The sequence below is a fragment of the Camelina sativa genome, chromosome 16 (genome assembly GCF_030686135.1).
Source record: "Camelina sativa cultivar CO46 ecotype springtype chromosome 16, ASM3068613v1".
Classification (NCBI taxonomy): domain Eukaryota; kingdom Viridiplantae; phylum Streptophyta; class Magnoliopsida; order Brassicales; family Brassicaceae; genus Camelina; species Camelina sativa.
Window position 1 is genome coordinate 17,397,314 of NC_141895.1, and position 15,053 is coordinate 17,412,366.

General features: G+C 36.3%; 2 protein-coding genes across 2 annotated transcripts; both read left to right on the forward strand.

The window, feature by feature from the left end:
* The first annotated feature begins 1,736 nt into the window (after positions 1-1,736).
* LOC104750506 (LOB domain-containing protein 40) lies at positions 1,737-2,944 on the forward strand. The gene is made up of 2 exons (XM_010472303.3): positions 1,737-2,063; positions 2,243-2,944. Exons 1-2 carry the CDS (start codon positions 1,874-1,876, stop codon positions 2,755-2,757), a joined length of 705 nt encoding a protein of 234 aa, XP_010470605.2. The 5' UTR covers positions 1,737-1,873; the 3' UTR covers positions 2,758-2,944.
* Positions 2,945-6,970: 4,026 nt separating this feature from the next.
* LOC147925660 (uncharacterized) lies at positions 6,971-7,678 on the forward strand. Its single transcript, XM_087492710.1, has 2 exons — positions 6,971-7,150; positions 7,271-7,678. Exons 1-2 carry the CDS (start codon positions 6,971-6,973, stop codon positions 7,676-7,678), a joined length of 588 nt encoding a protein of 195 aa, XP_087348836.1.
* Positions 7,679-15,053: the final 7,375 nt, after the last annotated feature.

Consider the following 15,053-nt stretch of genomic DNA (forward strand, 5'->3'; position numbering starts at 1 on the left):
TTCGCAATAGCATAAATTCTTACCACTAAAAGCAGTAATGTTTTCGAACTCAGAAGCAAGAATATTTAACCTTGTGCGTTTCACACTTGTTTTACCTTCAAAGATAGTTTGCAGAATCTCCCAAGCCTCTTTAGCAGATGTACAACCTTGAATCAATGAGAACTGATCCCTGCGAACGCTACCAAATATTGTTGAAAGTGCCAGAGAATTCAACCTGGACAAAGCTTTGTCAGATTTTGATCACTCTGTGTTGATTTTTGGAACAACCACCTGATTTCCGTCAGAATCAACAGCAGTCTGTTTCGGCGACTCCCATCCAAGTTCGACTGTTGTCCATGCATCTTCATGAATTCCTTTAATTCTATGCATCATCAACACCTTCCACATCCCATAATAATCTGGATCTAGCACCAATAAGTCTTTTGCCATGGATAACATCGATTGTGCCTCCATGTTCTTCTTCCCAAGATCTTCACCCGTTTGTTGAGTCAGACTCTGCACAGATGCCTGCTCTGATACCACTTGTTAGTGTAGAAGAGACAAGAGACACACAATTTTTAACGAGGTTCAGCAAATGCCTACGTCCTCAAACTTTGTTGGTAATACTTCTTGAGGACAATTACAGTTAGTGCTCAATATTGGACTTACACAAACCTAAGATTTTTTCTTAGCTTGTTCCCAATATATTCCCAACCCACTAAGAGATCCCTAAGATCAACAACACTGATCTACACCCAGGACTCTCACTTAGAAACAAAAACCCTCACTCTTTTCCCCTAAAGATGCCAAAAGGCTTACAAGGCTTTTCCTCTCTTTTTCACGTTCTAAAGAGATAAGTTTTTAAGTCCTAGACCTTCTATATTTAAGGGATTTCGTGCCTCTCCCAAGGCTAACAACTTTCCTAAAATCAAGAGAAAATATTTCATTTAACTTTATTCTTTGTTAAACGAATATTTCTTTTTTCCATTAAATTTTCTAAATATCTTCAAGTTTCCTTTTTCTTCGTGCTTTATCTCTAAGTAATATCCCAAAACGTGCTTTAAGTATATCTTCATAAACCTTCAAAACCAAGATATACAAACAAAATCAACAGACATCTGATGTTCTTTTATCAGACAGACGTTTGTGCATACATCAGACGCCTGTACCAAAATAAAAATTTGTGCAGACATATTTTGTACAGCTTCGTGAATTTCATCTTAACTTGAACTTGCCCACCTACACTTACACTTAAAAAATAAAATTAGTAAGTGACAGCAGAATTCATGTAATTTCAGAACATTGTAGAAAGCGTTAATAATTTTTTAACAAGTTACTATAATTCCTTTTTTGGTACATAGGTTACGATGATTATTTCATGACTATGAATTTGGATTTAAAGTATTACTTATAAAGGTACTTATAAATAAAATGGTTTATTTTTGACGTATTATTAAATAAAATAAAGCAAAAAAATTTATTTACAAATTTTTACTACTTTTTTTTTTGTCGTTTGCTGATACCATTTAATAAATTTTCACTTACCTAAATACATTTCTTATTCTTGTCATTTACTTCATAAATTCATAAACTACATAACAAAATCTAAGGATTTTATAGTATAAGTTTCTCTTTAAAATTTATACATATTTATTACTTTCAAATTATGAAATTCTTTAAGCAAAAAATACACTACACGTCACTAAATTACACACAAACAAGACGACAAAGTCCCATCCCTTGTTAATTGTTATGATCTCTCCGACCAAATACATTAGCTTCTCCTTTCTTAAATACCTCTTTCCTTCTTCTTAAGATCTGACCCGTACTGTACTTTCCCTCAAACCCAAACACAAAAAAAAACCCCTTTTTCTTGTTGTTTCCTCTCTTTAAAATGCGTATGAGCTGTAACGGATGTCGAGTTCTTCGAAAAGGCTGCAGTGAAAACTGTAGCATAAGGCCTTGTCTTCAATGGATCAAATCCGCTGAATCTCAAGCCAACGCTACCGTCTTCCTAGCCAAATTCTACGGCCGTGCCGGCCTCATGAACCTCCTCAGTACCGGTCCTGACCACCTCCGTCCTGGTACTAATTAAAACATATCTCGTTATGTTTTACTTGTTATTGTTCGTTATAGTTCATTGACGAGTTCTCGACCGAAGCTCATACTTCTTTTAATACCGGGACTATAAGAGTCATAAAAATCGCAATATTTTGTTTATTTCCCTAGCATGCAACTAACGATTTTTTTTTTTTTTTTGCAGGAATATTTAGGTCATTGTTGTACGAAGCATGCGGGAGGATTGTGAATCCGATATATGGATCAGTCGGGTTATTGTGGTCTGGAAATTGGCATCTTTGTCAAGCGGCGGTAGAGGCAGTGATGAGAGGCTCTCCGGTGACTCCGATCGCTTGTGACGCGGCGGTTACGAGTCAGGCTCATCCTTTTAACAACAACAAGCTTTGTGACATAAGACACGTGTCAAGCAAGGAGGAGAACGTGAAGAGACGGAGCCGTGGTGCATGCAAGGGAGAGAGAAACGTGAGGTCACAGAGTCACGAGTCATCGCTTAGTCACGAGTCGCCAGTGTCTTCGGAAGGGACGACGACGGAGGAACCAAAGAGTTGGATCGGGCTTGAGCTGACTTTGGGGTTAGAGCCTTTGGCACGTGGGAGTCACGTGGTGGTGCCGATGAAGAAAAGAAAGTTGGAGAGGTGTGGCACGTCTGAGGATGAGGACACGTGTAAGATTGAGCTCGGACTCGTGTGTAGTGAGTGAATGGTCCTTTTTGTTTTAGCTGGTCTTAATTACAAGTTTTGTAGTTGAGTTTTAGATGTACAAATAGAGATTAACGAATCTCTCTCTTTTCTCCTTTTACTTTTGTTTTGTGTTGTTTTTCTTGTTTTGTTTGTTTTGTTTTCTTCATAAATGTGTAGGAATGATAAAGAGGTTTTAACTTAACAAATCTGCTATCTTCAGAAATCTCTGGGATTAAAATACAAAAAAATAATATAGATAATAAAGGTTGCTTGATGGAAAAATCTCCGTATGATGATTAGCCATTCATTATTAGATAATTCTGTACTTTAAAGTCTCAAAATAGCTGTTTTGTATATGAACCGTTACCGAATGACTCAGTAGCTAACAAATAACAATAAACATGTTACATGTTTGTTAGATTCGTTCTCAAAGGATAATTATCTAGCAACTTTGTTAGAGAAGAGAAGAAAATAACATGACCCAACTCTTTCGACTTGAATCCTGTTATTAATCTGTCCATCTATCTTCCCGTTTACACACTCACCACGTCTCATGGGGGATACTTTATATACTACTATAGATCGACAACAACAAAAAAAAGTACTTACAGCAAGGCTAACGGGAGTTCATATTTTGAGGATATTATATACTGTTTGAATTTTTTATAAATTAATTGTGTACTATTTTGAAAATAAGAACTTTTGATCTCTTTGTTAAAATTTTTTTTTCCAATGGTAAATTATAATTTTAGATCTCTTATTTTTTAAAATATAATTTTTTGAAATTTAAAAAAACAGTCGGCCCAGATTTGTTTACTGATGCAAGAAGAAAATGGTTCTTTAGGAACCGAAGTCTGGCCACGGGAACATAGTTTAGAGTCAATATTGGTTTCTTGAGCTGAGTAAATCTAGTTCATTAGCAATATCTGTCTGCTTGACTCGCCATGTCTTCTCTAGACCATTAGTCTCTAGGTACCTGTTCAACAAATCAAACAGAATATTTAAAACAGTTGCTCAGCTTCAAAACAGATATACACAACAACTTCTTTCATTTTTACGAAGCAGCAGAAAAAGGGACAAACAAGATCCACACAGAGCTGAATGAAGGAGTAAATTTACCTTTTTGATTTTAGCAGCAGTTTTCGCAGATTTTCCATACAACTTTTCACGCGAGGCAAGTTGAGTCTTAAGTTTCTTATCTTTCAATGTCTGCAGAACACAAGCAAAAGCCACAATCAACTAATGCATTTTTCACAACACCAAAAGCCACAATCATCAATTCAAAGCTATATATGCAAATTATATACCTCAAGATCAGCACTTCTTCTCTAAGATATTTATTAACTTTAGTCTCGAACTCAACATCGCTTTCCTGCATACAAATTTGAATCAAAGTCTCCAACTTTGCTAAAACCCAGAGCTAATGAACTGTTAGAAATTCAAACACAACAAAGGTAGTACCTGCTCAACAGGAGGCAAAACAAGATTGTTATCCTCTGAACTGAGCTCCATTTTGATCCTTATCACCTAAACAAATTAAAGAACTCAATTATAATTAAGAAAACCCATTAAATCCTGACTAATTCTGGTCAGCCCCTGTCTCATCTATGGTTCACGATAGAACGGAAACAATGGAAGATAGAGATAAATCTTAAAAGATTTTCTAGGAACGAAACAAAGTTCAAATCGAAGAAGCCTTCACTTGAGATTATAGAGAACACAGCGAGGAGAAAGAATAACAAATGGCGGTGAAGCTATTTAGGGTTTTAGCAGATTCTATCTATCGCGATTGGCCTCCGCCGAGTCAATCGCCTCGCATCTCCAGATCCTTCGGTTCCAAATACCTTCCTCTGATTCCTGATCCTTCGATTCCAAATTCCTTCTTTTGTCGTTTTGGGACTTCGATCGCGCGAGAGAGAAATAAATAAAAATCGAGCTTTCCAAAATTTTTTTTCTTTTTGTATTATTATTTTTGGCCCAAGAGAAAAACTACACGTATCGTCTCTTAGAACAAACTTCCTTAGCTTTTTTATTTTTTATGAATTATTTTTTTCCTTCAAAACACTATAAACACCTCTAAAAGACTACGGTTGGAGAAGGTCTTACATTTATGTTAGACCTACTCACCACATTTCATGACTCATGAGTGTTATATTACTATAGTTGAACAAAAAAAGATTATAGACGATTAAAATCTATAATGACATAGAGGTAATTTATATTAATTAATAAGAGTTATTTATTAAAATCTGTTTTGAGTTTTCTGGCGATGATACATTACTTTTTCAGGAATGCTTTTTTATTACTATATATTAATATATAGAAGATTATAACAAACTGGTGGTGAGCATTAAGGCATTAACACATATCTTTTAGATATTCATTGGACAAATAGTATTTAAATACTTTTGAAATAAGTGATTAAAATTTTAAAAATCTTTATTTTAAAATAATATGGAAAAATGATTGAATGAAAGTTAACATTTTATTTCTTATTCAAATTTCAAATGTGAATTTTGTTCTGAAAGTTATTTCAAAATAATATGGATAAATGATTGAATGAAATTTTTTAACATTATATTTCTTATTTGAATTTCAAATGTGATTTTTGTTCTGAAATTATATATAACTTGAAAATATAAGTTATATTGTTAACAATCGAAGTGTAGACCCAACCTTTGGGCTATATAGTGGGTGTGGTGACATCAGCCCCATGCGCCGCCACCACCAACAAACAAGGCAACCAATCCAAATACACCTTCGAGGAATAAACCTTTTCATGTTTCCATCGATTCTCTTCCAATGAAAAAAGCAAAAAATGACAACATAAACCGGTTTCAACAAAAGAAACGTTGGAAAACAACAGCCTTAGCCATGTCAAAACTCTGGGCTATGCGAGCTGCCACTAACCGATCACAAGCTAAACATAGAGAGAAACTAAAGTCGGTAGCTTAATTAGTAAAGATTCTCTGGTAAAGACTTTTTGGCAAAGTCTAGAGGTCACCGGTTCGAAAAACGATGTTTGGAAGGAGACCATATAAAATGTTCTGGTCCTTAACCTGAAAAGATGTATGGACCTAGGCTCAGAACCTCTTCGTAATTCGAAAAACAAACGAAAAAAAGAGAGAGAGTTGAAAGGAAAATAGGCTACAAAAATTACTATTACCTACATGGTGTTGTGAAGATATTGTCGCCATTAGAAACCACATAGAAATTTGGAAGTGCACAATCATACATAATATTTAAAATTCATTTATCCTCTTTGAGAAGAAAGTACCAAACCAGTTTTAGAAGCAGTTAAAAATTATGATTGGTATTTCTAAAGAAGGAGGTATGGGCTCCTAATTGGGTATACCGGAAAGGCTTGAGGGTTCAAGGAATTTTTTTTAGTTATGTCAATGACAAAGTGAATGGTTGGTCAACAAAGTATTTGACGAAAAATGGGAAAGAGATAATAATTAAATCAGTTGCTCTCGCTTTCCCAACCCATGTTACGTCTTGCTTTAAACTTCCCCGGCATTTGACTTCTAAACTTACAAGCATTATTTCTAATTTTTGGTGGAGTTCTAAGGATAAAGATATGGGCTTAAATTGGATTGTTTGGGACAAACTGTGAAAAGATAAGTGTGACGGAGTGTTGGGTTTCTAAGATTCAGATATATTCAACGATGCAATGCTAGCTAAACAGTATTGGCGGTTAATTCAATACCCAAACTCCTTATTTTCTCCAGTGCTGAAGGGTCGGTATTTTAGGAATACTCATACTTTGTTAGCCAAAAGCCTATGTCCCATCGTTTGGCTGGAGAAGTATTTTTTTTATAAAAGGTTTAGTCGAACGAGGTGAACGGTGGATGGTAGGCTACGGGTATACTATTTGAGTTTAGAGAGAACCTTGGATCCCTGATCACCACTCACAAACTGTAAATGGGAGGGGGAGGATCCTGCACCCTAATCTTATGGTTGATCACTTAATAAATCTGGTCACTAAGAAGTGGCATTTGCCTATCCTTCAGGAAATTTATGGATCCCTAAGACGTTTAGATTATTCTTAGCTTGGCTATAAGTAAGTCTTACAAGCCTGATCGGTTGGTACGACACTATACAAAATCCGATAAGTATTCGGTTAAATCAGGGTATAGGATTGCACGGGAAAGGGTTAGCAACGTAGTATGTGGTCCAACTCGTACAGTCTTAAAAGCCAATGCATGGAAACTTCGCGTTGCAACCAAAAAATGAAGCATTTCTTTTGGAAAATTGCATATGGTACTCTCCCTGTGATGGACCGTTTAGCTCCCCACGGTGTTCAGTGTGATAATTGGTGCAAAAGATGTGATTCCGCGATTGAGACGATTAATCTTGCTCAGTTTGATTGTCGTCGCTCGCGTCAAACTTGGGATCTGGTTGTGAATACGGTTTTAACATAGGGTTTTCCCTATGAGTCACTATATTGAAATTTTGATTTCATATTTTCAGAGTGGTTGTCTCATTTTGGCAAACTGGATAATTATCATTAATTACCATGGATTTTATAGTCGCTATGGAAAGATAAGAATAAAAAAATATTTCAAGGTACGCAATTAGAGCCTATTGATATTTTTAACGAGGCTTTATGTGATAAAAAGTTATGGGAGGAGGCGCAACTTCAAGTTGCGGATTCTTCGGGTACCTTAGGTTCTTCTGCACCCGTGGATCTGTGGGTTCCACAAGGTTCAGTTTCCCATTGTAAGATATATGGGTCATGGAAAGCGTCAGACCTCAATGTAGGTTTGGGGTTTTGGTGTTGTAACATTGACGATCAGACCTCATTGATGGGAGCAGAATGCCTCCAACGAAGTCCATCGCCTCCTCACTTGGAGTTAGAAGCACTGATTTGGGCCATGAAGAGTATTCTTGTTGGTGGGGTTGCGACGAATTGTGCAGAATTACTTGCGATGGTCTAAGATCCAGAAAACTGGTCGGTGTTATCTAATCTACTAGAAGATTTGCGACGGCTTCGGTCTTCCTTCCCACTCTTTACCTTGTCGAAGATCTCATGTTCTTCGTATCTAAAGGCAGATTTCCTTGCTCGGTCGTCTAGAATTTTAATCGTAAAATTTTTTTTTGTAAACTTTTTTCCTTTAATTTAAGCTACCAATCGTAGAGTTTCCTTCTAATGTGTGGTTAACAAAAAATAAAAAGATCAAGCAAAAAAGAGAGTCAATTCAGAATACAAATTATAGCTAAAACGAAAATAAGTTAAAAGATTGTTTTTAAGTTTTCTAATGACGCAAGTAATATTAAAGCAAGTAAACACAATATATAAATTAAGAGAGGAAAAGTGTTGCACATTAGAGATATTTACTAGGATCATAAAGGTTTCACAATATTTTAGATGTTTCCAATGTTAAGGTATAAAGATTATCAACACACGAATATACTTGGAAACATGCAAAGCAACGCTTTTCTGCTCAATCTTATTAATCAAACGTTAATCAATACAAGATTGAATCTAAGCACTCTTCTCCGCTCTATCTATACACACATTTATGTAGATCTAGGAGAACCATTTAACACTCACCTTTGTAGCTTCTTATCAAGCCTTGAAGTTTTACAATCTCACCATAATGATTCTAAGTGTTAAAAACTTTCTGTGGCTAACCCTAGACCATTTATACCCAACTTCGTAGAATCTTAACAAGAATATCTTTGAATACTCTTCAATATGGCAATGACTTGCTCCCCAAAGTCCTTTATTCCATAAACGTTGAGACAAATATTCTCCATATCTTCCCAGCTTATTTCGACTCTATGTTCAAAGTCGAATCATCAAAATCCCATGACACATCACCTTGTCCAATCTTCTCCCGACACATCAGCTCAGCTTCCTTTTCTGAACTCATAGGTCTGTGGTATGGTGTAGAGTCTTGTTCCATCACAACTCTGTTCGACACAACGATATGTTTCAGCAGCTGCATCTTCAATCTCCCAATTTTTGACTCAATTTGATAAACAAACACGTCATAAAACTAATCCTGAAATCAAACAGAAACAGAGGCAAGCAACATGGCAACAAAACAGAGACCTAGTGCATTAACCAAACGAATATTAATTCAAACAAACCAAGTTCAAACTTATTACAGACCAAAAGATAAAAAGGTTCTGTAAAGAGATAGCCAAACACAAAACCATAATAAGAACACAACAAGAAAGAATAAAGATCAGCTCAAGCTCCCCCACAATTAAAACTCCCCCACAAATCAAACTCCCCTCACTCATCAGAGGCCGAATCATCATCTTCCCCTACTTGTTTGTCAAAAATTAGTCAAAAACACAAAACAGCTAACCAGAAAATAGAGCAAGGAGAAACAAACTTACCTTCCACTAAGGCTTCCTACAGAATCTTAATGGCCAAACGCATGGCTTTGCAATCAGCAGACAAATCATCTTGGAGTTCAGACCTCACCGGCTTTGGCACAAGCTTCTTACCAGGAACAAACTTGCGATCAGGTGTCAGACTGACAAGCTTCACAGGATGCTAAGCTTGTAACAGTTGATAGATCAGATTGGGAAATGACAATAAAAGGTTGACTGAGCTTGCAAACCAACCCGAAGGATCTGATCATATACCATTCTTCCAAAATCAAAGGGAATATGATGCATAATCTTGTAGATGACCATGGCCCTGCTTGCTGAGATATAACCATTATTAGCTGTAGGCATCCAGATACAGCAACAAAACTTGTGCAGTTATTTGATGACATGATTCTTGACAATAGGGGGAACCAACTGTTTGCAGAGCTTCACATTTCCATCTGACAGAAAAATTGCCAAGACCTTCTCCATAATCGCAGCAGTCTATCGTTGTTGATCACGAAGATCCACCGACCCGAGACCAAACAAATCATTGATCTTTGTATGGGATAGAACATACACCCAATCGCTAACAACCTCCACAGAATTCGTATCCACCTTCACCATGGTAAATTAGCCCAAAACTCATACACCACATCAGCCACATAGGGACCAACCTCTGTAACAGTTTTAAGCAGCCCAGACTTCGCAATCAAGGATCTGACTACGCCATCATCTCAAAAAACAAAACATGCTTATGGAGCCAAAGTATGGGCAGAGAAGGAGACATACCTACACACCGCTTCAAGAGAACTGAAACGTTCCCAGTCGAACGGTATAACCTCTGAACAACGAGCCACATGTTTGTCCTTCTCACGAACAAGACATGATTGTTTAGGAGAAGCTCCGGATTCATCATTCACGTGATATCGCTTGGATAGGCGTGAGGAGATACTCTGACCCGGAATCTTAACCACCAGTTCAGAATCGGAGACTTCAATCACCGGAGAGGTTTGAGAAGACTGGTTACAATGCGGAAGGGCAGAGGAAGAGTCGCATGCATCAGAGGGTTGTGGTAGATCAGAAGGTGTGGCAATCTGAACCTCTCGCTGTTGCAACGACTCGGCTTCTTGTTATGTGGTCTCGCTAGGCTCCAGTCTATCGGGATTGTAAATCATCCTTGTTGTGCATGGAGGCGCCATAGGATTTGGTGCCGGAGAGGTTGCGACTTCATTCGACAGCATATGATCCATCGAGGCGATGTCTTGTCGAGGATGCACAAATTGCTGCACACCACTAAGGATTGACTTCATCTTTACAATCTGAGATTGAAGAAGATATATCGAATAGGGAGAATAAAAAGAACACAGTAAAAAAGAGAAAGAAAATAGAAATCTACTTTAGGGACCATTCGTGTGCATGATTGATATGATGGGGAAAATTCTAGACGTTTTCCCTCTTATATGCATTACCCTTAGCGAGCTAAGATGGGCCTTGAGTAACCAACGTTGACAGCCCACAATATCTTGTAATCACTCACAGAACACACTTAGTGCAAATTTGCCAATCGATACATGTGTGTAAATATAACCACCTAAGCAACAACAAACACTTGAGTAAAACCTACACACCACATATCAGAGGACTGATAGAGGGACCCAGAGAGAGTTGACATGTTTTTTTTAATTATCTTAAGAAACATGCACCTGGAGACTCTTCCCTTGTGAGCTGTGCCAATTTACTCGTTTAGAACATTCAACAGAAACTGCCACTACCTTCTGAATTTTTGAAAACCATTGGTTGAGATCAGTGGTTAGTCTTTCACATTGTCTTGCCTATAATCTATTAGTGCCATCCAAACATGCATAGGCAGCTGGAAAATTCTTTGGAGAGTATACAACCAAGAGATATGATAGACCTCCTCCTTTTATTATTATTATTTTATATATACTTCACATATCTCTGAGAATGCACAAGGCCCTGCCATCTCTTGTAACACAATGAAATTATTTAACCTTTATGAATTAGTGATATCACTTGACTTCTCAATCACTGATTCTTATGCATGCTTTTGACAGAGTCGTTAGTACTCCAGCGTGTGTTGATATTGTTTGAATGTTACAACATACTGCACACCCAATTTCATGCACCTTTGTGTCTCTCCTCAGCTCTTTGTCTTCCTAATTACATGAAAAAATTTGACAGGATGCACGGATCGACATGACAGGTAGCTATTTCCCACCAAAGTTCAAGACACAATACAACATAGTGATCTTCTATGTATCTTAGGATTTCCATGTTCTGTCCTAGTGTTTGTTCCTATCCTTCAATCAGCACAACTCAAACAAAAGATTAGATCTCACAAATCCCAATGGAATTTCTTATATTTACAAATATGTTAAAGTCCAATGGCTTAGTAAATAAATCAGCTAGCTGAAATTCTGTACTCACATGATCAGTCTCAATCAGGTTCGCTTCAACCATTTCACGAATAAAGTGATGTCTAATGTCAATATGTTCAGTACGCGAATGCTGAACAGGATTCTTTGATATATTAACAGCACTTTGATTATCACAATGAATTAAAAGAGAATCGAATCATACTAGTCTGCCGCCATCTGCTTAATCCACATCAATTGTGTACAACAGCTTCCTAATGCAATGTACTCAACTTCAAAAGTTGATAGATACATTGTTCTGCTTCTTACTGTGCCACAATATCAGATTATTACCCATGAAGAAACATCCACCACTTGTGCTTCGATGGTCGGCTACTATATTGCACACATATTCCAACAGCCAAAAAGATTTCTGATCGACTTGAAATCAAATATAACAAGCTGCCAATCATTCCTCGATATATTTTCTCATCGACATCCTCTCCAGCTAACTCCTGTGAAAGTTTGTCTTTTACACCCATAGGTATTTTAGCCTCCTTACTTTTGGTTAACCTAAACCTTGTCACCAAGCTCCTAGCATATGTGATTTTTGAAACAAAGATCCCATTAGCAGACTTTGCACATGTAGACCCAAAAAATATGCCAGTTCACCAATTGTTAAGGTATAGAGATTATCAACACACGATTATACTTGGAAACGCGCCAACCAACGTTTTTCTACTCAATCTTACTAATCAAATGTTAATGAATACAAAATTGTATCTAAGCACTCTTCTCCCCTCTATCTATACATACCCTTGTGTAGATCTAGGAGAACCACCCAACACTCACCTTCGTAGCTTCTTATCTATCCTTGAAGTTTTACAATCTCACCATAATGATTCTAAAGTGTTTAAAACTTTATGCGGCTAATCCTAGAATATTTATACCCAACCTCGTAGAATCCTAAGAAGAATATCTTTGAATACTCTTTGATATGGCAATGACTTGCTCCCCAAAGGTCCTTTATTCCTTAAACGTCGAGACAAATATTCTTCATATCTTCCCGGTTTATTTTGACTCTATCTTCAAAGCCGACTTATCACAATCCCATGACACATCACCTACTCCAATCTTGTACCGACATATCAGCTCCGCTTCCTTGTCTGACTCATAGGTCTGTGGTATGGTGTAGAGTCCTGTTCCATCACAGCTCTCTGTTCAACACAATGATCTGTTCTAGCAGCTGCATCTTCATCCACCTCTAATTTAGAGTATTTAAAAATATGTTATTTAGTTTTAGAATTATCTATCACCCTAATTGTATTTAATATTATATCTATATTATCATTTTGAATTATTAATAATACATTTTAACAATGATACTTGATACTTTTATACTCCAAAAATTTGTAAAAACTACTTATAACATCCCGAACCCAAATTTAGGATGGGTGTCGATCGACACCAAGGAGGGTGTTGGTCAACACCACTAAATTGAAGGTGGCTCGGTTCATTTCAAAATTGTTCGATTTAGCTTGGTTTGAGTTTCGAAATCCCCTCGTTTTAAAGGCACGAGCAGCCTCTTTTCCAGGCGCTAGTGGTCTTTTGTCGCTTTTCAGAGAGAAAGTTTGTGAGTTTGATCCTGAGAGCAAAGAAAGTCTTTAGGAGGGTTAGTAGAAGGAGAAGGGAGATCCATCATCTATATGAGTGTGGGGAAGGATGTGGTTACTTGATGGTCGATTGGGAGAGTCAAGGAGACTTTTTCATGGTTGTTATCGAGGTAAGTCATGTTGTTTGTATTTAATCGATTAGGGAATCGTTAGTCTTGAAGGATTATGGTTTATGGTGAAAATGAGCTTGAAGGGAGGCTCTGACCGTGGTTTCTGGGTTGATATCGACACCAACACTTACGTACGGACATCGCGGACTGGTCCGAGATAGCTACTTTGGGGTAACGTTTTGATGATTAAACAGAGTATGATTCAGCTGAAATTTGGTGGGGAACTTCATGGTGCTATAAGATTTTTATCCAACGTTGTGTTTGTGAAATTAATGGTTTGTTTGTGATTTAATCAAGTGTTTGTATTGTGGTCTGGCATAAATGGTTTTGTGGTACGATTGGGGTGTCGGTCGAAACCAGCATGTTCTTTTGTGTTTGGGTTATAGGAGGACAGATGGGGTTAGGTATGCATGAGGAGAGATCGACGGAAGTGATGTCGTGGGCGTCCTAGTGTCGATTGACACCATGTGTGTTGGTTTGCAAGTGGTATGATGGATGACGTTCGACACCAGGTGGAGGTGTTGTTCGACACTAGAGAAGCGGATAGTGAATTGGAGTATTCGTGGATAAGTGTTGTCTGTTGTTGGACGAAATCAAATATTCCAGCTCGCCTTTCTTGTTACTCGGTCGCTAGGGATGGTTGGTTGTATGACTCAGTAACTAGATAAGGTGGTGTTTGGTGTATTGTTGGAGTTTTTGTAAGGAGAGATTTCTATGTCGGTTGTCTCATTGGATTTATGGAGTTCCGGTGAAATCGTTTTCTGGGGATCTTGTGCGAGGATTGGGAATTGCGTGCGGTCGTTTCACTAGTACTAAAATTTGCTTTGCTAAGAACTTTTTTCGTGAGATTCATATTACTTTTCATAAATAGGTTTGGTGCAAAATATATATAAAAAAAATCAATAGTTTTAAAATTTGGACTTTATATAATAAATGAGTAATAGACATATACAATAGTTTTTTCGTCAACCATATAAAATAGTTTTAAAAGTTAAAATTTTATATAATACAATTTGACATATCCTCCCTTAGGGCATCTCCAATAAGACTCCTCATTTTGAAGGGGGCAAATCCTCAAAATGAAGATTTGAGGGTGGTTTGCTCCAACAATGAATCCTCAAAAAAATCTTTAAAAACTAATTAATTTGCAATATAGTCCTTAATATTTCCAAAATTCACTAACAATGATAAAAAATCATAAATAAATATATAACATACATTTTATATATTATACAACACAAAATATAATTTATTTTATTATACAACACACAATATTACATATAAAGGTTACATGATAATAGAAATTACATATATAGTAATAAAACACACATAAACATAGCCTTCATATTAAGGGGAGTATACTTTCGAAATAAGGGTTTGAGGATCACTTACTCCAATGATAGATTCTCAAATTTATTTCTATTTTTTTTTTACATTATAGTCTACAGTATTAGCAATAATTAGTTATAATGATTAAAACTTTCATATATATATATATATATATATATATATAACACAATAAAAATTATATCAAACAATATTAAAAAATACAAAACCTTATATGATAAAACAAAATAATATGTAATTTTCAAAAAACATAAAAGAAAATTACATGTAAAAGTATAAAATTACTCAATATAACTATTTCACAGTGCTCTCAAATATATGATTAATAATGCATTATTGTTGTAAAAAATATTTTGTAAATGGTATATCTTTTATATATCAATAATTTTAATTTTAATTTAGTGTGTTTAAATTTATATAAATATATTTATAACAATTGAATTTGATAACATTATTTGTAAGATATATATATATATA